This window comes from Panthera leo, chromosome C1 (genome assembly GCF_018350215.1).
Source record: "Panthera leo isolate Ple1 chromosome C1, P.leo_Ple1_pat1.1, whole genome shotgun sequence".
Taxonomy (NCBI): Eukaryota; Metazoa; Chordata; class Mammalia; order Carnivora; family Felidae; genus Panthera; species Panthera leo.
The window spans coordinates 16128097-16151301 of NC_056686.1; the positions used below are offsets into that span (position 1 = coordinate 16128097).

Here is a 23205-nt window from a genome sequence, read left to right on the forward strand (position 1 = left end):
AATGAACATTAAAAAAATAGTTAAAAAGTGTATACATATACATGTAAACTCAGGAGCTGTATATTTATGATTCATACACTTTGTATATTAAAAAAATCAGAATAGTGACTTGGATGTTTTTGGTGCAGAGCTAATATTTTTCTCTTTGTTTAGCAGATGAATAATACTCAGAACAAGTCAGAGTAGTTTGGTCTGGTTTACCTGATTCTGTGTTTTTGTTTTGTTTTGTTTTTAAATAAACTCCTTTCTAGGGCGCCTGGGCGGCTCAGTCGGTTAAGTGTCTGACTTTTGATTTCGGCTCAGGTCATGATCTCACAGTTCATGAGTTTGAGCCCTGAATCAGGCTCTGCGCTCACAGTGGTGGAGCCTGCTTGGGATTCTGTCTCCCTCTCTCTCCGCCTCTCTCCTGTGTGCATGCGTTCTCTCTCAAAATAAATAAATAAACTTAAAAAAATATATAAACAAACTCCTTTCTTTCATTGAGGCATTTTCTAGTATCTGAAAGCTTTCTGCACTTACTGATTAATTACATCAGCAGGAAGACTGTGCTCTCCACAGAGATTTGTATAGACTTCTCGGTCTCTAGTTTAGTGCCATTATGGAATCTTCGGAGGGCCATTTTGACTAAAATTTCAGTTTTTAGTAAATTCTGCATTAACATGCAATAGTCTAGATTTTTGCAGATGATATACATAAAATGGTAGGAATCTCAGGTTCCAGGGTGTCCCCATTTATTTTCAGATTTTTTGTTTGTTTGTTTTCCAGCAGATGTTCTAAAATTATTTAGGAATGGGCCTCATGTCACAGATGAGGCAGGATCATTAAATGCCATTAAATTTTGAATAATCAGTTGGAGAAAAAAATGTTGAGGTTTGAATCTGTAGCGGTGAATACTGTGAAATGTTTAATTTGCTTTCTTGTGTTTATAGTGTCCTGCTGGAGCTCTCTAAAAATGTTGCTTTTGGCAGTAAATTCTTATTTTTCATACCATGAGGTTCTTTCAGACTTTCATATAGGTCAGAATCTTCAGTGCAAACCGAGTTAATTTCTCTTGAATTTAAAATTTTAATAGGAGATTCTAAGCAAGAGGAAGATCAGCAATCCATGTGAGATGTATCCCTGCTTTTTGGCAAGTGTTGGAAATTAAGCAGTGAGCTGGTGTGGTGTTAGAGTAGGTATAATTTAAGACTTGTAGTCAGAACCTGACTTACACATAGAGTGAAATTTTCTTTAAAAAAATTTTTTTTGATCTTTATTTTTGAGAGCGAGAGAGAGAGAGAGAGGGAGAGAGAGGGGAACAGAGGGAGAGAGAGACACAGAATCCGAAGTAGGCTCCAGGCTCTGAGCTGTCAGCACAGAGTCCGATGCAGGGCTTGAACTCACAAACTGCAAGTTCATGACCTGAGCCAGAGTTGGATGCTCAACTGACTGAGCCACCCCAGGCGCACCCCAAGAGTGAAATTTTCTTGATCATGTTGTGTATCTTAAAAGATGCTGAATGATAACTTTGTCTCTGTGGAATGCATTATAGTTATTTGTGACATACTGAGAGGATACAGGATACATTTTAGCTGGATAAATGATGCTTGGGTAGTGAAAGATCTTGCTCATCTTAAGGGATCCTATTCATTGTGTTTCCTTAATTGTAGCACTTGTGGGAGAAGTAGAGGTAAGGTAGCCTACTTTTTGTTTATTGGGCAGTTTCATTTCTGATTTTTTTTTTTTTTTTTTTTTTTTTTTTGCTCTTGGGGAAGGGAAAAGAAAGATATGTAGCTTCGAAGGCATCCCACAAATAAACGGACTGACCAACACTGCTTTGGACCCAGTATTCAAAAAGAATGGGTATATTTGTTACAATCCATCTGAGCAGAAGGTTGGTTACACATAACACATGTAGTGTAGCACATTGGACATTCATGTAGATGCTCTTATTGGTGCTCAGGAATATAGAGTTGGATCTATATATTTTTTAATGTTTATTTATTTTGAGAGAGAGGGAGAGTGAGAGAGTGTGCATGAGCAGGGCAGGGGCGGAGAGAGAGGGAGAGAGAGAATTCCAAATGGGCTCCCCACTGTCGGCGCAGAGCCACATGTGGGGCTTGATGTCACAAACTGAGATGATGACCTGAGGTGAAATCAATAGTCAGATGCTTAACTGAGCCACCCAGGCGCACCTTTTTTTTCTTTTTTTTTTTTTTTAAATCCGAACTTACACGGATTGATTGCAGTGGCTGCATGACTAAAAATGAAGCCGTTTTTAGTCTTTGCTAGACTTGATTTTTTTGAAATATATTCATTCCATTTGAATAGGGAATAGAGCTAAGGAAAGGTGTTTGAATAGCTGTACTTTTTTGTTTATTTATTTTTTAATGTTTATTTTTGACACAGAGAGAGACAGAGCATGAGCGGGGGAGGGGCAGAGAGCGAGGGAGACACAGAATCTGAAACAGGCTCCAGGCTCTGAGCTGTCAGCACAGAGCCTGATGCGGGACCCGAACTCACAAACCACGAGATCATGACCTGAGCTGAAGTTGGATGCTTAACCGACTGAGCCACCCAGGCGCCCCTGTACTTTTTTTTTTTTTTTTTTTTAAACAAGACTTGGCTAATTGTTTTGTCTTATTTTTTAAATTTATTTTTTGTTTTGTTGTTTTATTGGAGCTTTGATATGCGATGTGTCAAAGCTCCAGCCAGTGTTAAAGCTCAGGCAGTTTAGATAGAATTAAGGAGTTTGCTGATTTTGTTTTAAGCCCATTCTTTTCTTTTTAAAGCTTTTCCATGTCTGTAATTTTATATTATACATTGTAATTTAAGAAGTGAAAATTATACTTCTAAGTGCATACCTTTAAAGCCTTTGCTTCTGACCCTAGCAAATTGTTAGTCAGTATTCAGTAAATATTAGACATGCTAATGGTGATTTTATTTATTTGTAACCTCCTCCCTTATCCCTTTTTGCGTAAGCTTCATTGAATCTCTGTATTGTCCTGAAGATACCTTTATTGTCTACTCACAGTGTATTGCTTTCTTAAGTGGCAATAGCAGTAATATCTTTAATTATTATGTTTTAGCTACCCTAAATTCTTGTCTTCTCTCTTAATGCTGGCAAAAAAAAAAAAGTTTTTACTGGCATACAGAATATTTAACTTCCTTCCCCCCTCCCTCCCCTTAAAAATGTTTTTATTGTGGTAAAATATCCATAATATAGAATTTATTGTTTTAGCCATTTTTAAGTTCATTGGCCACTAAGTACTTAAATGTTCTTTTAATACACAGGATTGCTGGGGCACCTGGGTGGCCCAGTCGGTTAAGTGTTTTGATTTCAGCTTAGGTCATGACCTCATGGCTTGAGGGTTCGAGCCCGGTGTGCCCCTGTGCTGACAGTTCAGAGCCTGGAGCCTGCTTCGGATTCTGTGTCTCCCTCTCTCTCTGCCCCTCCCCTGCTCATGCACTCATTCTCTGTCTCTCTCTCTCTCTCAAAAATAAATAAACGTTAAAAAAAAATTAACAACAACACAGGATTGCTGTAGCTCATTTTAAAATTTATTTATTTACTTATTTATTTTTGAGAGACAGAGAGAGAGACAATGAGACAGCATGTGAACAGAGAAGGAGCAGAGAGAGAGAGAGAGAGACAGAATGCGAAGCAGGCTCCAGGCTCCAAGCTGTCAGTACAGAGCCTGATGCAGGGCTCGAACTCACGAACTGTGAGATCATGACCTGAGCCGAAGTGGGACGCTTAACCCACTGAGCCACCCAGATGCCCCTGCTGTAGCTCATTTTAGAAATTGGAATATTAAACCCAGTCTGGCAACTCCTCCCCTCCCTTCAGTTTTGGAAATGTGTATAGGTGTTTTTAAAAACTTTTTATCTAGAAATAATTTTTAAGCCTGCAGAACAGTTGTATAAATAGTACCAGGAGCCTCCTTTAACCAGGTTTACAATTAGCTTTTTGCCCTATTTGCTTTATTATTCTCTTTCAATGTAGTATGCACATGAATTGTTTTTCCCTGAATTTTTTGAGAGTAAGTTGCATACACATAGCCATTTAGTCTTGAATAAGTATGTACTTCCTAAGAACGGAGATGTTCTTGTATAATAGTAAATAGCTCCTGGAAATTTAACATTGATACAGTACTTGAATCCAACATCTATATTCCAACTTTGTTAGTTGAGCTGAGTCCAGTGTTTTTTGCTTTCAGTAATGGATCATGTATTGCATTTAGTTGTCATGTCTTTTTAGTTTCTTAATTTGGATCAGTTCTTCAGCCTTTTTGGTCTTTAATGGCATTATTTTTATAGAATACAGGCCCATCCCTCTCTCTCCTCCCCTTATAAAATGTTCCTCACTTTTGAGTTTGGTCTGTGTTTCCTCATGATTAGGTTCAGATTATGCAGTTTTGGTTGGAATAGTCCATTAGTGATGTGTCTTTCTCAGGATCTACATCTAGGGGCACACAGTGTTCATCTGCTACTCATTGGTGTTGGTAATTTTAATGACTCAGTCAAGGTGATGTCCAGTTTCTTCACAAGATAGTTCTCTTTTTCCCCTTGCAGTTTATCAGCGGTGATTAAGACCATAAAAATATTCTCTTTTCAACTGGATTTTTCTCATGTAGATTTTGCCTTCACTGATTCTTGCTGAGTTATCTTTTCTGGGTGTTCTCAGTTTCACATGATGGTCTTACACGTTAACTAAGCCTGTGAGCGTGCTTTGGTAATCATGATGGACAGTGAATTTTGTCTTCTGGGTTTCACTGAGATTTTTGTTTCCTTAGATGGTTTCACTGTGATTCTTTTTCTTTTTTTTTTAAGTTTATTCATTTCGAGAGAGAGAGCGAGCGAGCGAGCGGGGGATGGGCAGAGAGAGAGAGAGAAAGAATCCCAAGTAGGCTCCGCACTGTCAGCACGGAGCCTGACACAGGGCTTGAACCCACAAAACATGAGATCATGCCCAGAGCCGAAACCAAGAGTTGGACGCTTAACTGACTGAGCCACCCAGGCGCCCCTCAATGTGATTATTTCTTAACCAGATTTGAGTAGGATTGATTTTAACCATTTCTGTAGCAACAGTTTATTTTTTTTTTATTACATCGTTGTTGGGTTGCTAATGGACTCATAGACTGAAAACTACAGATTGGTAATAAACACACCTAATGTATAATGAATTCATTGTTGTTCTCAGGGCTTGAAATATTAAATAGAATTAGCTGAGTAAGAATGTTCATCAAAGATTATTTTACAAAAACCATACATTTTATTAGATCAGTAAGTTGCTTTCTTAGTAATGGTCGGTGTACTGTTAGCCGCATGCTTAATCTTTTGACTGACTTGTGATTTTGAAATTGTGAGGACACCAAGATTCAGTTGCTGACTTCTCCAATTTCCCCCACCCAGGGCAAGAGGATTATGACAGATTACGACCGCTGAGTTATCCACAAACAGATGTATTTCTAGTCTGTTTTTCAGTGGTCTCTCCATCCTCATTTGAAAATGTGAAGGAGAAGGTGAGTTGGTCAGATTTTCTTGCCCTGAAAAAGGTGGTCACAGAACTTCTGTTGAGTTGTCCTGAATAGCTTTACAGGCTTGTGGATTAATGCAGGTGTATTTTTTAAAATACCTTTCCTCTAGTGGGTGCCTGAGATAACTCACCACTGTCCAAAGACTCCTTTCTTGCTTGTTGGGACCCAAATTGATCTCCGAGATGACCCCTCTACGATTGAGAAACTTGCCAAGAACAAACAGAAGCCTATCACTCCAGAGACTGCTGAAAAGCTGGCCCGTGACCTGAAGGCGGTCAAGTATGTGGAGTGTTCTGCACTCACACAGGTGAGGACTGTGCCATCCCCATGTTTGTGTACAGTTGGGTAGTTTCTGAGCATTAGGATTTGGGGGTTATTTTTAACAGTGGTCTGCAGTGCTTACGAAAGCTGCCCGGGTCCCATTAGGACCAGCTTCCCAGTACATATTCTTTTGCTAGAGGTTCTGTGTTTATGGAGAGAAGTGTTAATCTCTCAGTGAAACTCTTGTGTTGGTGAGCTTCCATACTGTACTGAATCATTTGTAGTGGTCAGGGATTGTGTTAAAAAAAAACCAATTTTATGGGAAAGTTCCAGGTTAGCACAGACTTACAAGAGAGGATATGAATGATTTTTTCCCCCCAGACACTTAAATTTTTATCTAAATGTATTTGATCTTTTCTCATCAATTCTGACCATTGACGCCACAGTTTCTGGGGTAATTCAACTGACATAGGGAATTAATCATAATAATTGAGACTTTCGTGTCAGAGAAAGCTGCCTTGGCTATTTTTCAAGCATGTGTTGTAGGGAGTCCGTGCCTTTTTTTAGTTTATTTATTGATTTTGAGAGAGAGAGAAAGAACAAGTGGGGAAGAGGCAGAGAGAGAGAGAGAGAGAGAGAGAGAGGGAGAGAGAGAGAGAGAGAGAGGGAGAGAGAGAGAGAATCCCTAGCAGGCTCTGCCGCAAGTGCACAGCCTGATGAGGGGCTCCATCCTGCGAACCGTGAGATCGTGACCTGAGTCGAGACCAAGAGCCAAACGCTTAACCAACCGAGCCACCCAGGCGCCCTAGTTGTTCTTAGGTTTTTAGAGACATTCCTTCCTCATGTGGTCCCCTTGGTCCCTCCTCTGTCCCTGTCTGAATAATCTAACCGGAGCTTCTCTCCTAGTTTGATGGGATGCATCAGATTCTGAGGGTAGGAGTGGTGCTAGAATATTTAGAGTGAGAGTTGCGACCGGCCTGTGCGCTTTTGCCTTCTCCACCTTCGAGGTGTGCCTGACCGGCTGTCCCTTCTGAGTACTGTTCTGGAGGCAGAGGGAGAGGTTCCGGAGATAGCACAGAGCTCTTCAGTTCTGGTGGTGCTGGTGCTTTGACATCGGAACGGCGGGCAGATGTGTCTCATTAAAACAGGGCAGGGCTGAAGAGGTTTACTGTAATTACGTTAAGTCCAGTTACATCTATCATGCTTACATTTGTAGGTGATTGCACTTTCTGTCAAGTTTTTAAAAAAGCACTACTGGATTCTTGATGATCTGTAACTGAGGCAAATGACCTACATAATTACTTATTATGCATGTACTTGGGCATTTAGTATGGATGGCCTAGACATAATTTAATAATCTCCAATTCAGTGCTAGTTTGGATATTTAAAGATAAAATTGTTACGCTCAGCTGGATGTTCCACAGGATAGTTTCAAGGTCAAAAATCATTCTCCCAAACCCAGTTTTCTTTGGCGGTTCAGTTCTTTTAAAGTCAGAAGATTTTACCTTCCCTTACACATGTAGCACCGACTGAAATTTAAAAAACAAAAAAAGCCTGATGCTTCTGTGCTTTGATACCATCAGAAAAGTGTGTGTGTGTGTGTGTGTGTGTGTGTGTGTGTGTGTTGGGCAAGGATCTATGTGGAACATGTGTGTCAGGTTATAACTAATCTATATGCATCATTTGCATACCCCTGTTCTCTAAATATGGGTTGCTTTTGGGGAGAAATGGAGGTAAATAGACCAGGTGGACTCCACTCTAGGTCACTGGTGAAGTTTATTTTAAAGAATTGGATGCTTCCATCTAAGATTTTTTACACTATGAACAAGTTTATATAATAAGTCTGCGGACAGTAGGAATTTGAAAAGGCCTTAGCAACTCCATTTTTCTTACCAGATTTTGAAGATTGGAGAAGTCAAAAGAGAAGATAGAAAATGGGGTGTCTGGTTGTGTTTGGGAGATAAGAGCTCAGGACTCCAGATTCCATTTGTTGGTTCCTCTAAGACTGACCTCTTCATGTAATCAGATAGTGGGTAAAGCAAAAATTAGTTTTGTTTTGTAAGGGATTAGTTGATGTTGTCAATAAGCAAGAAAGGATTTGCTTTTTGGGAAGGGGTGCCCTAGTTTCTCATGGATGTCCTCCTCTTTTCTCCCTTATAAAATGCATTGCCCTTTCTGCCCTCCCTGTTTCCTTTTGTATGTGACCATCAGAGTTTGCTCTGAGACACGTAGAAAGAATTTCATAGGAACTTTACTTTTGTTTACCGTTCCTACTTTGTCAAAGACCTGGAAGAACACTTTTAAACCTCTTTGCTTCTTTTTAAGTACTTCGTGTTCTCATTCTTTTTTTGTACCTCATGGAGTGTGTGGGTGCCAGTCCTCTGGGATGCCTAGGGTGGGGTGGAAATACCTGGGGTAGGCTGGGGCTGGCACTCGTTACTGGAGCTGTGTTCCGGGGTTTGGAGAAATTTTTATTTGGGATCAAACTGACTTAAAGAACACGTGAAACCTCTTTGGGTGGTAAACCTGTGGCTTCAGATTTAGGTGAGTTTAGGTGAGTCTGTAGACCTGGGCCCAAGGTACCAACCATTGCTGCTGAGTCACACTGTCACGTTGGAGTTCTGCCTGAGGTGTAAGTGTATTTCTGCGTCTTAATCCCTGTATATCTGAGAGTGTTCTTTGTTTTCACTCCATGCTTTATGCTCTGATACCCATGCAGACATCTTAAAGCATTGGACTGCTTGCTGAAACTCCTTCTAGACCCCATTCTTTGTTTTCCTATGACTTGGGTGGTGGTTACTTGCTCCAATAACATAACTGAATAACTGAGGTGTATGCTGTTTCTAGAGTCTGTTCTTTAAATTTCTCCCAGTTGGTCCTGTTGAACAATTAAATACACTCTTTCTGAATGCCTGAACCTTACTGTTCTGGGAAACCGATTTACTCTGAAATCCTGATTAATCCCATCCAGATAAGTCATTGAATCTAGAAACATGTAGCATGCCTGTGCGTCTGCCGTTCGTGTCCTTCAGTTATTCAGGGGCTGAATTCACAGAAGCCTGAAACTGTATTAGATTTAGTTCCAGAATGTGTGTGTGTCCTTCTTCTCATTGGAAATACTGGGGAATTCTACAAGGCTTACTTATCCAGTGCGCCCCGCCCCGTCTTTTGTTTACAAATGCGTTTTTCTCTCCTGGCATTTTCATTAACACGTTGTAAGATTCGATTTCAAAGCGTGATTGTTTTAGAAGTCAACATCTAACATTTCCATAAAAATTGCTTTCTTGCTTGGTTAACGTTTTTTAAAATGTAAGAAGTTCCTATTTAGTTACCTACTCTCCTATTAATGGGCTTGAGGTTTAGCTTCGTGGCAGTTATTTTTCTCAAGGCGCATTGCTTCTGTGAATTCAGCCCATTTAATCCGGACTGCTATTGGATCTGCTAGTCTTTCTAATCCTCTAACCTGGCTGCTATTCTCTCTCCTCCCCTCTGTCTTGTAGAGAGGTCTGAAGAATGTGTTTGATGAGGCTATCCTAGCTGCCCTCGAGCCTCCGGAAACTCAACCCAAAAGGAAGTGCTGTATATTCTAAACTGTTTTCTCCTTCCCCTCTTTGCTGCTGCTTCCTGTCCCACTACTGTAGAAAGAGCATTTAAAAACAAAGGAATAAAACCATCCTGTTTGAAAGCCTCTGCGTCTTTGTACTCACCACCTGAGAGCAACCTCTGTATTAGTTTTTGATCAAGAATGCAATATCTTATAGAATATTTTTTGTGATTAGTAGTCAAGTTGGACTTGCTTAACTTTCTGCTTCTTGAGTTGCCTGATGCTTAGAGCTTTTTGGTTTGGAATACTATTGCAAAAGGGAACTTGGTCTGGCATAAGAATGTTCTCTTGGAAAAAATAAGAAGAGTTTTAACACTTCTTAGTTCTAGATGAAGAAAATAACACAAACATCATTTTACTCTTATGATCAATTGTAATTGTACTTGCATGACAAACTATGGAAAAAGGGTGGCCTACTAGTAGAGTGTAACGGGGAAGGGAGGATTCTCGTCTGGTTTTCCTTTGTGCAGTGAAACTTTGTGTTGCTATCGCTTTGGCTGTCTGTGCTGTAGTGGAGTATTTGTCGGTCTGGGGTGGGAAAGGTATTAATGTATCTGCTACTGCTTTATGAAACCATTTGTTACACTATCTTTTAAGAATAGCATCCATTTTAACAGTTGACTTAAGGGTTTGTTAATGTTGAGATGTAAAGCTGCCGCCTTTATATTTTCCTGCTTCTGATTTTATTGTTGTGAGGGAAACATACAATTGTGGTTGCCTTCAAATTTTGAAATTAAAAATATACAATTGTTTGTATAAATGCCTGATGAAGCTTTATTCCTGTTGCACCGACTGGTTCTAGTTTTACATATGTATCGGGTGCCCACATTTTGCTTCCTTAGCCCCCTGGTTCTGTCCGATTGGTGGGATACAGGGAGTTCAGAGTGAATGTCTTTGACGCAGCCGCAGTAGCCGCTCTCCCTCCATCCCTGCCTGCGCCCTCCATGTAACAAGGATGCCGCTGCCCACTGCCCACTGCCAGCCCTCGCGGTCCTGGTCCATGCTCCGCTGTTTCATTGGGATGCAGAGCTGCTTCACTCGTGTTTATGTGAAATGTTGTAGCGGCATATTACACAGCTCACGTTGAATGAGCAAATGACACATGTTGCTTGTTTGCTTCTCGTGACATACATTGGTCTGCAGAAAGCTTTCCCAAAGGACCACTGTCTCATTCATGAATATCTGCTCCTCTGCTCCTGAATTGCTGGATCCTTCCAGTGTCCTGCCTGGACAAAACTTGGTGAAGTGGGGGGGTTGTGTGGAGATTCAGGGTTGTTTTTAACGTTTCGTTCTTTGCCAACTCTCGGGGCTTTGAATGTTTGTAATTTGATCTTTGGCTTCAGTATACTGAAAATCAGACTGCCCCTTTTTTTTCTTTCTGCCCCTTTTCAGAAAGGCCTAAAGAATGTATTTGACGAAGCGATATTGGCTGCCCTGGAGCCTCCAGAACCGAAGAAGACCCGCAGGTGTGTGCTGCTATGAACATCTCCAGAGCCCTTTCCGCACAGCTGGTGTCAGCGTCGTACTAAAAGCAATGTTAAATCAAACTAAAGATTGAAAATTAAAATTCGTTTTTGCAATAATGACAAATGCCCTGCACCTACCCACATGCACTCGTGTGAGACAAGGCCCATAGGTATGGTCCCCGTCCCCCTCTCAGTACTCGTTAATTTGAGTAATTGTGTATTGTCAGAAAAGCGGTTAGTACTAGTTTTTGTTCTGTCGTTTCAAAAAAAAAAAAAAAAAAAAAAATTTTTTTTTTTGTTTTTGTTTTGTTTTTGTTTAAAAGCAAGGCATGCTTGTGATGACTCTGTAACAGACTAATTTGGGCTGTTGAAGCTGCTCCCGGGGCTCCATCCACTCTGGAGAATAATCCGGGACATTTAGGGGTTTTGTTTTTGTTTTTGTTCTTTTTGTTTTTGTTTTTTTCTTTTTTTTGGGGGGGGGGAGTGTGTGTGGGGTTTGTTTTTATTTAGTCATGTTTTTTAAATTCAGTAACCATTGGACAGCCCTTAAGGGGAGGAGGATGGATTGACTCCACATTCCACTTCCTAGATCTAGTTTAGAACACTTGTCCCCCACCTGGTGCTCTTAGGAAGGAGTATAGTAAATGCCTCATTTAATAACATACTCCTTTTTGAAAGTTGCCTTTCTCTCCACCCTTGAGTAGGTCTAGTACTTGATGAAACTCATGAAAGCGGGTGGAACCTGTCTTGCCCCTCCTCTTTTCTAGGATGCACTCTATATGTGACTGTGACTTTCAAGGAAATTTGTTTGCCATTTGCTGATTTTTTTTTTTTTTTGAAGTTAATTTCTAACTTCGTTCACTGATAAATGAAGAAAAGTATTGCACCTTTTGAAATACACCAAATGGATTGAGTACGTAATTAAAAACCGTTTTTTTCCCTGTCAGTCATTGTCTTACATGCTTAGCGTAGATGTCCAGCTTAATGGCGTATGATACGGTGTTCCTAGAACACAGCCGGAGACCTGGTAGATGGAGGAAGTGTGAGGGGTGGTGCTAGAAGACAGATGTCTGTGGAATGATGCACATCCTCTTTCAAGTTGGAGGATGGAGACAGACCTGCTTCATGAAGAAGCTGGGGGTGCGGGTGGGGGTGGGGAGGACATTTAACAACGTGGGGACCAGTCAGGGGAATCCCCTTACTTCTGTTTTGCATACGAGGAACCCTAGAGTAGCTAGTTACGGCTCTCTGGTTTAGTAAAAAAAATCATGGAGTCTTATGAAGACTCTTCATAAGTGTTAATGGGGATTTTATCTGCTTATTTTGGTTGCAGTTCCCAATTTTTAAAAATGTTTAGGTAATCTTCTCCGCCTTCCCCAAATCCTAATTCTTGTAGATTCATTAGTGTCGAACCAGTGCTTTCACATGTCTCAATTCTTTGTACATGCGTTCTTTTCAGATGTATTAAACAAACAAAAAACCCTTCACAAGCCAGCCTGGGGGTTGTTCTTTTCCCTCCGCCTCTTTTTAGATACTTAGGAGCGGGAACTGGACTCTTAGTAACATCAGTTTCTAACAAATTATGGGATGAGATTTTAAAGTTTTATTTATTGATTTTTATGTACTTTTTAAAATTTCCTTTCTGGCCTCCAGGTCGATGCCTTCTACCCTGAGTTTGGCAGGTGCCCTGCAGACTCCTTCTCTTTAAAACCAAGTGGGTGCATAGCGGCCCTTAGCGAGGGTGACGCTCAGGAAGCCCACCGCTCGTGTTGTCGGGAGGGAATGGCAGCACACCTGTCTCTCATCCATCGATTAATTGGGAAGCAGCCAGTTTTCTTCCCAAGTTTTCCGTTTTAGTGCTTTTCAGACCTTGTTAACTTACTGGAGTGCACCTTGAGCAGTGAGTATTTAAAAGCCTTCCGTGTATTTCTAGAATGCGGCCGAGTTGGAGAACCCATTGCTCCTAGATTGTTACCCAAACTGCTTCCATCAGATTCCAGATCTGTACTGTGAATCTTTTTTTTTTTTTTTTTAAATTTTTAATGTTTATTTTTGAGAGAGAGACAGAGAGACAGAGAGAGACAGTGCAAGTGAGGGAGGGGCAGAGAGAGAGGGAGACACAGAATCCGAAGCAGGCTCCAGGCTCCGAGCTGTCGGCACAGAGCCCGGCATGGGGCTCAAACTCAAGAACTGTGAGATCGTGACCTGAGCCAAAGTCGGACGCTCAACCGACTGAGCCACCCAGGCGCCCCTGTACTGTGAATCTTAACATGGGACACATTTTCTTTAAGTGATAGGAATGATTCATTACTTTAAGGGCGTTCTGCTGAACTGTATGAGAATCTTCGAAACTAAGAGCTGTTAGTAAAGTGTAACCTCATTTTGGTAGTCTTCTAAGTGAAGTCATGTTTGGCTTGATTCCATGCTCTTCTGGAGAGAGGCTGGGTGGGTTGGCTGGGAAGGGCTAGGAAGAGGCAGGTCTAAGCTTTACTGTTTTAACCAATGTGTCGTACTTATTCCATGTCGACCATGCTAGGGAGAGGTACCTGGATCGTGCTCTGAGACCCTAGGGAGCAGGGACTGTATGTCTCTTGTTCTTAGTACAGTGGCATATAGATCCATCCTGATAATTGCTGTATCCCTGGCTGAGAGTAGTGTTTGACATATGAGAGATGGCTTTAAAAATAGTCACTGGATGGTACATGATTTCATAAATGAATGAGTGAATGAAATAAAGCAGGTCATGTAATTGTGTCAGTGAAATATCTGTACATCAAAACAAAAAAGACAAGGGGTTTGATTGAAGCTAACATTGTTTTCTAATTAAATATTTTTAATTTGGCTTTCATGTATCAGAAGAAATGGGTGGCGAATGGATGAAGCTAACATTGTTTTCTATTTAAATACTGTTTTCTGTTTGACTTGTCTGCTATGTTATCTTTGTTTGGTGACTGACACTACTCAGGGAGTGTGATCTAGATGTTGGAAAAGGATTATCTAAAACAGTCCTTTGCAGACTTAGCTTGTGGCAAGGTGTACAATATTTAGGCCAGTATGACACTAATACATCACTGGTTTTCCAAAATATCAGTATTTTACCAAAGGTGTCAGAAATATGTTCTGTAGTTTGTTAAAATTGTACCCTTTGAGCTGGATTTTATGCCAGGAAGGGTACATATTCCAAGGGTGAGGAGAGGATAATGGTATGAAAGCACCAATTACAATATTTCCTTTATTCTAAGATGTATTTGTCCTCATTTTTTTTTAAAGATTTTAAAATTTTTACTTATTTGCTTATTTATTTTGAGAGAGAGTGTGAGTAGGGCAGGGGAAGAGAGAGAGAGAGAGAGAGAGAGAGAGAGAGAGAGAGAGAGAGAATCCCAAGCAGGCTCTGCACTGTCAACGTGGAGCCTGACATGGGGCTCAAATTCAGGAAACAGATCATGATCTGAGGCAAAACCGAGAGTCAGATACTTAACTGACTGAGCCACCCGGGTGCCACCCCCCCCTTATTTTAAAAGTTTATTTTGAGAGAGAGAGAGAGAGAGAGGGAGTGTGAGTGTGCTTGGGGAAGGGGCAGAGAGGGAGGGAGAATCCCAGGCAGGCTCCATGCTGTCAGCAAGGAGCCCAGCTCGGGGCTCGATTTCACAGATCATGAGATCATGACCTGAGCTGAAATCAAGAGGCAGATACTTAACCAGCTGAGCCATCTAGACGCCCCTGTTTAAATACTTTTAATTTTATATAGTATATTACTTTGAGTTTTTCCCAAAGTGCCCTACCTTTTTTTTTGAAGCTCCATTTTATTAGCTTTTGCTAATGTTACATTACAAACCACCATAATTCTCTGGCTTACCACAAATTTATTTTTCTCTCACTAATGGGTCAATTGGGCTTTGCCTCCAGGCTTCATTTTCAGATTGGGCTTCGCTGGGTCCATGCCTCTCCTGCTGGAGCCTGACTCCAGAGAGCAGTAGCTGCCTAAGAGTGCACTTCTCATGGTGAGCCTGGTGAGCGAAAGGGGTGCAAGGTCAAACACATTTAATTTCTCATACTTCATTGTGCAGATGATTCAATATAGCCAGACCCAAAGTCTGTGCCACTTATTCATTTATTGATATATTCATTCATTTATATATAGTAAATTCAAAAATAGTTTTTTAAAAAGCACTTAATAAGGTTTTGAATATATAGCAGAGAATAAAATAGATGTGGGATCCTGACTTCTAGTTGGAATTTTCCTTGCAAATTTGATAGCTGCCTTTTTTTTGTTTGTTTGTTTTGAATAAGCATTTGGTCTCATTGCCCTTAGAATGGCTATCAAGACAGTGAAAGTCTTGCCTGTGTGCGTGTGCCCCTGGCACACATCCATCAGAGAAGTTACTGGGGCGGGACAGCCCTAAGCCAGCATGCCCTTCAGCAGGTAGCTTCCACTCTCCTGGCCTCTTAACTGTAAGATAATTATGCATTTAGTTATCATTGGGGTCTCAGATGCAAGTCAAGTGCCTGGTTGGTCAACAATAAATGGAAAACTTAAACAAAATTCCTCTGAGATTCTGAAAGTAGTTATGGAGTGGGGGCCTGGGGATCAATTTAGTTTCTGAAAGCTTCCACTGTAGAACCTTGGTTAGATATGTTAGGACCAGTGCACACCTCAGAGGTTCTTAACTCTGGCTGTGTGCATGTCAGTTAGGGAGCTAGTTTTTTAAGGGAAAATAATGCCTGAAGCCATTTTAGGTGATCTCTGGAGATAGGGTCACTTCAATTTATTACTTAAAATTTTTTTCAAATTATATTTTGAGATACATATATTTGAAATATATATTTCAGATTGTAATTCTTCAAATTATATATTTTAAATCTCACCAGATTGTTTTAGTGTTCCACCAGGTTTGAGAACGATGTCACTAAATGATCTCTTAAAGTTTATTTATATCTGACATGAATTTTAGAGTAATTTTGGGCCACAGTCCTTTACAGTTTTACCTGTTCTTTGAGGAAAGAGATTTTCCAAACTTGTGGTTCCAACTAGCATTCGGTTCTTGACTCCTTAACCAGAAAAGAACGTGTACAGAGTTCATAGTTACATGATTTATTGGTGAACTGGGCACTGAGATAGTTTGGGGCAGACTCCTAAGTAATTAAAGTTCTTAGGCAGCAATGTGAGAGCAGATATTTGAGTTGTAGAGATCAGCTAGGGTTTTCTAACTCAAAGCTAGAATGTAGGTGGCTGTATTTCCCTGATAATTTCAAGACAAGTGTAGTTTCACTGGAGACTGGTATCTTTTTTGTTCTCCTCAGGAATATCCCAGTTCATCTGTGGAGAGTACACTAGATCATATTCCAGATACTGTAAAGTTAGTACTAGAAATGAGTATTGAAGTTATTGATGGAATTTGAAGTTATTCCAGCAGATGAAATTGCACTTCCAGGAGATAAATAAAGTCTCTTGTTAACTTAAAAACAAGGACAAGGTCAGGGTCACTTTGTTCCTCTGCTCTGCTGCAGATGTCCCATGTCCGACCCCCTTCTGCCTTATTTGTCAGACCCTTTTTTGGGGCAGGATGTGGGTCAGTGTTATGTGGCTTTATTTCTCCCTTTTGTCAGTGAATGCTTAGTTCCGGGTGGGTTGATCTAAGTCTGAGTGATTTAACAGGTAGCTGCTCCCTTTGTATTCTGGCTTGATATTAATGAATTAACATTCGATTGGGTAAGGTCTTAGTTTCTGTGTCTCGTTTTGTGGTTGGGCTGTAAATTGGTGCAGTCACATGGCCCGTCTTCTCAGGGGCAGGAACTAGAGAGAGGTTTGCAGATATTCAGTGCTTTTGAGCCATAAGCACTGTTCTTTTTTAACTCCCTGATCATAGCCTCAAAAAGGTGGGAGAGCTTGTGCCGGTACCATGCCATCTATTTCTTGCGTCTTATAAACAACTTACTGGGAGCCGCTTTTCACTCTGGCCCCTCTGCTCTTTCCAGGAGCTTCCAGGATTGTTGAGATTAGCTCCACCTAGTGGTGGACTTAAGTTAAAACTCTAGTGGTTGAATCTACAGTACCTTCTACCTAATACCTGGACACTACTCATTATGGAGTTTTGATAGATGGCGGAAGAGTGGGGAGGTGGTGGTGAGGCAGAAGGCAGTAGGGGCCAAGTCAGTACACTGATGGACTTAGGGAGACTCTGAATGATCTAGGAGAGATACTTAATCAGAATTTAAAATTCAGGATGGTGTCTACTATAGGGGAATAATTGCCCTGAGTCTTGACTCTGGCCTCACTAGCCATGTGATCTTGGAGAAGTCTGTGTGAATGCCTCTGAGCTGCATTCGCTTCCTCTGTAAATTAGGAATAATGGTAATATCCATCTCAGGGGTGAATGTGAGGATTAAATGAGATCATATAGGTGAACATATTTTGTAAATGCAAAAGTGCTGTGAAAATACTAACAGCCACCAGATTCGCATTGCAGTGGGAAGAATTTACGTTGTGTGTGATACCATTGTTGACACGCTACTGAGTATATATTGGAGATTTTATGTTTTAGAAATTTTGGGGTGTAGATTGAGTACTTATAGAACTAGGGTGTTAGGGCTCAAGGTAGTTTAGAGCTTTCTTTAAGAACCTAAGACCCAGGGGTGCTTGGGTGGCTCAGTCGGTTAAGCATCTGACTTCGGCTCAGGTCACGAACTCATGGTTTATGGATTCGAGCCCCGCATCAGGCTCTGTGCTGATAGGGTGGAGCCTGGAGCCTGCTTCAGATTCTGTGTGTGTGTGTGTGTGTCTCTCTCTGCCCCTCCCCCTGTGTCTCTCTCTTTCTCTCGAATAAATAAACAACAAGCACCTAAGACCCTCTGCTGCTCCCACTCGCGCACGTGTGCTCACTCACTTGCTGTCTCTCAGAATAAAAAAACTTAAAAAAAGAAAGAGCCAGAGATGGTGTCTCTCCCAAGCTTTTTAATGTTATGGAAGTACTTCATGTGCACAGTTTGTAGTATCCGAAGAACTCTAGATGCTTCGCCTCTGAAATTGCTTTGTCTTTTTAGGACATCTGGGAGGCAGGGCAACAGTCCTCTGAAGAGCAGGTCAGCTGTGCAGTTTCCCCTGTGTCCCAGAATTACCAGGACTGGTGTTTTAGGTGGGCCAGATCTCTGAAGCTAGCATGGGAGTCTTGCTGGTTCAAACCAGTTTGTGAACATCAAGGGATAAGAAATGTTTGGAAGACATACTACGTTAAGAACCACAAATCTCCCAAAGACTTTTGTGTAAAGTTAGTTTAACAGATAGACGTTTGTTTAGTACTGAGGCCCTCTGTTAGATAGCAAGGTAGGTGAGGTTGGTTCTAGTAAGAATGAAAGTAAAGGAGGGCAACTGAATATACCAGAAGGAAGAAAAATTAGATCTCATGGTGTATATTGTTGGTGGGAGGTGGGGGACAGATGAAAGCAACTCAGGAAAGGCTTCTTGAGAACGGTGACATTTTAGTGGTACTTTCAAAGATCTGGCACGGGCATGCAGAGATACATGGGGTGGGGTGGGGACAGGTGGATGCGTGTGGGTTTCTGGGTGGAGGGAATGTGAACAGAGATGGGAGACACCTGGCATGTTGATGGCGGACCCAGGAGCCCTGCTGTGGGATAGGTATAATATGAAAGAAGGTAGCTTTTAAGGGCCCCTTATAAATGAGTGAGTGAGCTAAAGAAGGAGAGAACATTAATCACACTCAGGGCTCTGTTCTAATTACTGAGGATCGTGAAGAAACGGTCCACACTCTGGTGAAAGAACAGCTGTGTTTATTGAGCACTTACTGTGTGCTTTGCACCATGTTAAACCCTCAGTATGGTCACATCTAGCCCTCACAACAGTCTGTTGAGATTGGTACTACAAGTATCTTCATTTTATAGATAAGGACTCTGAGACTCCATAATTGCTTCAAGTCTCCAGCCAGAGCTGGAACTCAGATCTATCTGTCTGATTCTGGAACCTGTGTGCTTAGCCGTTTATATCTTGTGAAAATAAATGTATGTGACTAGTTACAATACTGAAATTGTAGTTGAAGCACCATATAATGCCCAGAGCACGTATAGCAGTATAAAAGTCTTCATCTACAGTGGCAGGGTGATTGGGAAGGAGCTTTTTGGGGAAGGTGAATTTAGGAGCAGTTGTAGCATGAGAGAAAGATGCCCTTTTCCTTTGTGTAGCTTTAGAGGATCCTGAGATGCCTTTGGATTTGGGTAGTCTGCCCCTAGTGTCTTTGTTCAGCTGCCCTAGCTCTGAGTTGGCAGAGCAGGGTTTGTTGATGAGAACGCTGGACCTCAGTGAGTACTCGAAGCTAGGGGGATGAGGAGAGTGTCAGTTCTGAAACCGAGCATCCTTTCTGTTTTCTCCTTACCATCCCGCAGGATGGCCTTTAGAATGGCACCATTGTATATTCCATATATCTAAGATGGGCCTGATTAGGGGAAAGAAACCTCATGATTAGGCAACAAAATCTCATTAGCTTTAACCAAACAAAGGGAGGTGGTTGGGCTTCTGGAGCTCCATCTTCTCAGGGGTCAGGGGTCTCCACACTGTTTTGAGTTTAGGTAGTAGACTCAGAAGCTTCAGATCCTGTTAGGATTAGTGATTTCACTTGATGCTCAATACAACGCTGCAGGGAAGGTGGGATAGAGGATACCATTTGTCCGATGGCAAGACTGCGGTTAAACAGCTTGTCATTGTGATAGAAAATGCAAGCCTGGCTTTGGATTTGAGTTTTGGTTCTGTCGCCAACTTGACCTTTGACCTTAGGCAAGTAACTTAAAACCTTCTGAGCCTTGCATTCTCCTCTGTGAAATGGAAATAGCTCTACTTTACCTTGAGCTGGGAGGGTTAAATGTAAACTGCATGCAAAATGCACTGCTTGCAAGTAGGAGGTACTAGGCAGTAAATGGAATGGATGGAAACTATCATCACCATTCTCATCCTCATCAGCTCTCTTCAAACCAGGGCTGGAGAGCTCTGTTGGCTTCTGGGTCTTAGGCTGCTGTGCGAGTGAGGGGCCCTCAGCCCCACTGCCGGGAATAGGATGAGACTTTCAGGGAGCTTGAGAGTCTATCTTCCTCTCTGTCACAGCTCTGTGATAGGGCTGGCCATTTGTTGGGAGCTCCAGACCCCGCAACGGAGCCGCAGTGTCAGCCTCCGGGACCCCCTTTGTAAAGCTTTGTGAGGTCTGCAGTTGGTCTGGGAGAGAGAGTTTGGGCTTGATTCTGAACCTCTTACTCCCTGAAGAGCTGTCCCCTTTCCTCCCTAACTTGAGGACTTCACACCTGTTTTGATGTTAGGGAGTTTGGTGCATCCCTTGGCAGCTTGTGAAGGTGGGCAGCCACTGTGAATTCCTCACTTGCCTCATGCCAGAATGACTTCACTCCGGGGTGCTGAGTTTGCAGAAATTTCCCTGTCTTCGATGCCAGTTTGTTCTAAGACTGGTCTTTCCTTAGCCCGCAGGGATCTTGGCCCCTGGTAAATGTAGCGTGACTGAATGAGTCCTGTTTTTGCTTTTGGCTTGCATTGTGGTGTTCGGCGTTCTCTCCCATTTCTCCCGTGGTAGTAATATAGCTCTCTGGATTCGGAGTTGGAAACCCAGGTTCTAGTTGGGGCATTAGTTTCCTTGGACAACTAGGTGTACCTCTTTGAGCCTCAGTTTCCTCATGTGGAGATAAAAATGGTTTTCTTTTCCTTTTCGGTTTGTGTCTTTCTAGCAGTAAACCTCTTTTCTTCCAAATAAAATCTTACAGAGGGACCCATGAGGGAAACAGAAAAGATGTCCTATGGAACAGAGATGCTGTGATTGAAGCCAGCCCAGCGGTGTCGTTCCCCTCCTGCTTCCTTGTCCCAAACACAGATGCACACACTCTCTGCCCCCCTGTGGGACTTCTAGGGCTCTGCCAACAGGTGTGAACGTCACTGGTACAGGATTATCTCTATAGCTCTAAGAATTTTTTACTGTTGACAGGTAGTTGGTAAAAATCTGTCAAACCTTTATATGAAATGTACAAGTATACTATTGAGTTTTCAAGAAGAATTAGATTTTCATTGATATATTTGAGAGATTTTAAAATATGGTTCAGTCTGTAATGTTTTAATATATTGCCATATCCAGTAAAGATTGACTTAATTTTTGCTCGTAGGATAAATATGGTTCTTAAGAGTGGCAGATACCGTATTTCCCTCTCTTAGGGATCACTTCCCTCTGGGAATATCAGTACAATCCAAGAATTAATATAATTTAGTAGCAAAGCTAGATCCTTTTACAGATACCTCTCTTATAAGTATCCTGGCGTTCTCCATTACAGTTTATATAAAGCAGATAGAACATTTGCTGTTGTTTGTGTTTTGGGAATCATTCTAGTGCCAGTTTCATAATAAGAGATCTAGGAATATTGAATACGGGAAAAACATACTTTGGAGTAGAGGGATCTAAATTTGAGTTAGACTGTTAATAGCTAGCTGTGTTTGAGCAAACTCCTTTGGCTTTTCAGTCCACCTCTTTAAATTGAGCCGGTAATATCTACTAACTTTTTGCAGAATTGCCATAAGGATTAGGGGATCATGTATCTTCAACCCCCAGTGAACATACAGTTAGAAAGGACAAAGATTGGTCTATTAGGGGATTCTTTTGATAGAAAAGCATCCGATTTTATGTTCGTGGTTGCAAAATGGTAAATCACCCCATGTTGATTTACTCTTTGGTATTTGCTCATGTCAGGGAACATTTGTTTATATTGTGCCCATTTTGCATGAGGCAGTATAGAGTAATAATTAGGAACAGGGACTCTAGAGCCAGGCTGCCTGGGTTTGAATCTTGGCTCCATTGTTGACCTGCTCTGTGATCTTGGGCAAGTTTTTTAACTTTGATATTTTTCTTGTGGGGATGATAGTAATACCTATCTCCTCTGGAGTTTATTAAAAGTAGGATGGAAAATCCATATTCAATCTTGTAGAAGGAGAAAAGTTAGAGCGCAGTCAGAGAGAGGGTCTGGTAGTATGGTGCCAGTGATACAGCTAGAAATGTAGCAAGTGGCTAGCTAGTCTGACCCTAACAGCGTATTTCTACTTCTGGTCATAGACCTCTTCTCTACCTTACTTGGGTGCATTGTTTGATTGTTTGTTAAACAGATCAGTGTTCACGATTGCAGGTTTTCAGGGCAGGTTTTGTAAACCTAGGAGAGATCTAAGGCTAAAGCGGGTGCTTACTCAAAGTCGCGTACAACACATTTAGCGGCAGAACCGATCTAGATGGTGTATACAGTCTAGGACTTTGTTCCTGTTTCACAACAGAGGATGCTCACTTTTTAAGAAGACTGGATTTGCAGTTCTTGTTATGAAGAGTAGCAGAACTTAGTATTTATTACATTATAGGAACACAGGAAATCTGTAGCCATGAGGGAGTTTTTCCCAGAGGATGTGGACCATCAGACTCTACCTAAGTACAAGGAAGACTGTAAGTGAGGGCAACAGTCGGGCAGCGCTTTCAGCTTTTGAGCTGTTTCAGGGAAACCGTTATCGAGCCAGGGCTTGCCGCAGAGTGTGTGTTCCTGTCGTCTTGTTCAGTGGGTCTGACTTGTGATGACATTATCCCCAAGTGATACACATGCTGTTTCCATAATAGTAGTGAGAGCTTATTCATACCCGTTTTTCAGGAGATGGAGGCTCAGAGTAACTCGTCCAAGCCAAAGCTTCACCATGATGAAACCCTGATTCAGCTCGAGATCGATCTGATTCCAAAGCCGGTGTGTTTCCCACGATTTGTGCTGCCCCTCAAAATGTGAATGAATATTCCCAGAAGGGTAGGAGGACCTCTGTAAAAAGAGAAAAGATCAGAACTGGAGGCAGGCGGCGTCTCTCCTGTTTTTCTTTCCTAGAGTCCGTGGGTGTGTGGGTGCCTGCAGAATGGGTTCCTTAAGGTAGGAAGACAGAGTAGCCACCTTTTGGAGGCAGAGGCTACCCAGGACTCCCAGAGGCTCCCCCTACCAGGGGAGGGTGTGGAACAGAGTTAATTCAGGTGGCCTGAGATGGGAGTAGTCTTAATACCAGTCTGAGTTGGTTCAGATCAAGTCACCAGTGCTGGGACTGACAACAACAGATGACTCTGTCCATTGAAAAGCCAACTGGAGGGGCGCCTGGGTGGCTTAGTCGGTTAAGCGTCCGACTTTTGATTTTGGCTCAGGTCGTGATCTCAGTTTGTGAGTTTGAGCCCCATGTTGGGCTCTGCGCTGAGAGCGTGGACCCTGCTTGGGATTCTGTCTTTCCCTGTCTTTCTGCCCCTCCGCCCTTCTTTTCTCTCTCCCTCCCTCTCTCAAAATAAATAAATAAACTTAA

At 41.8% G+C, this 23205-nt stretch overlaps 1 protein-coding gene across 1 annotated transcript in view; it reads left to right on the forward strand.

The window, feature by feature from the left end:
* The window catches only part of CDC42 (cell division cycle 42), a 52416-nt gene extending 40076 nt beyond the window's left edge, over window positions 1–12340 (forward strand). Inside the window, exons 4-6 of the mRNA XM_042954224.1 lie at window positions 5395–5504; window positions 5629–5826; window positions 10777–12340. Coding sequence (XP_042810158.1) covers window positions 5395–5504; window positions 5629–5826; window positions 10777–10866 — 398 coding nt within the window. The 3' untranslated portion in view covers window positions 10867–12340. The remainder of the gene's footprint in view (window positions 1–5394; window positions 5505–5628; window positions 5827–10776) is intronic.
* The last annotated feature ends 10865 nt before the right edge of the window (window positions 12341–23205 follow it).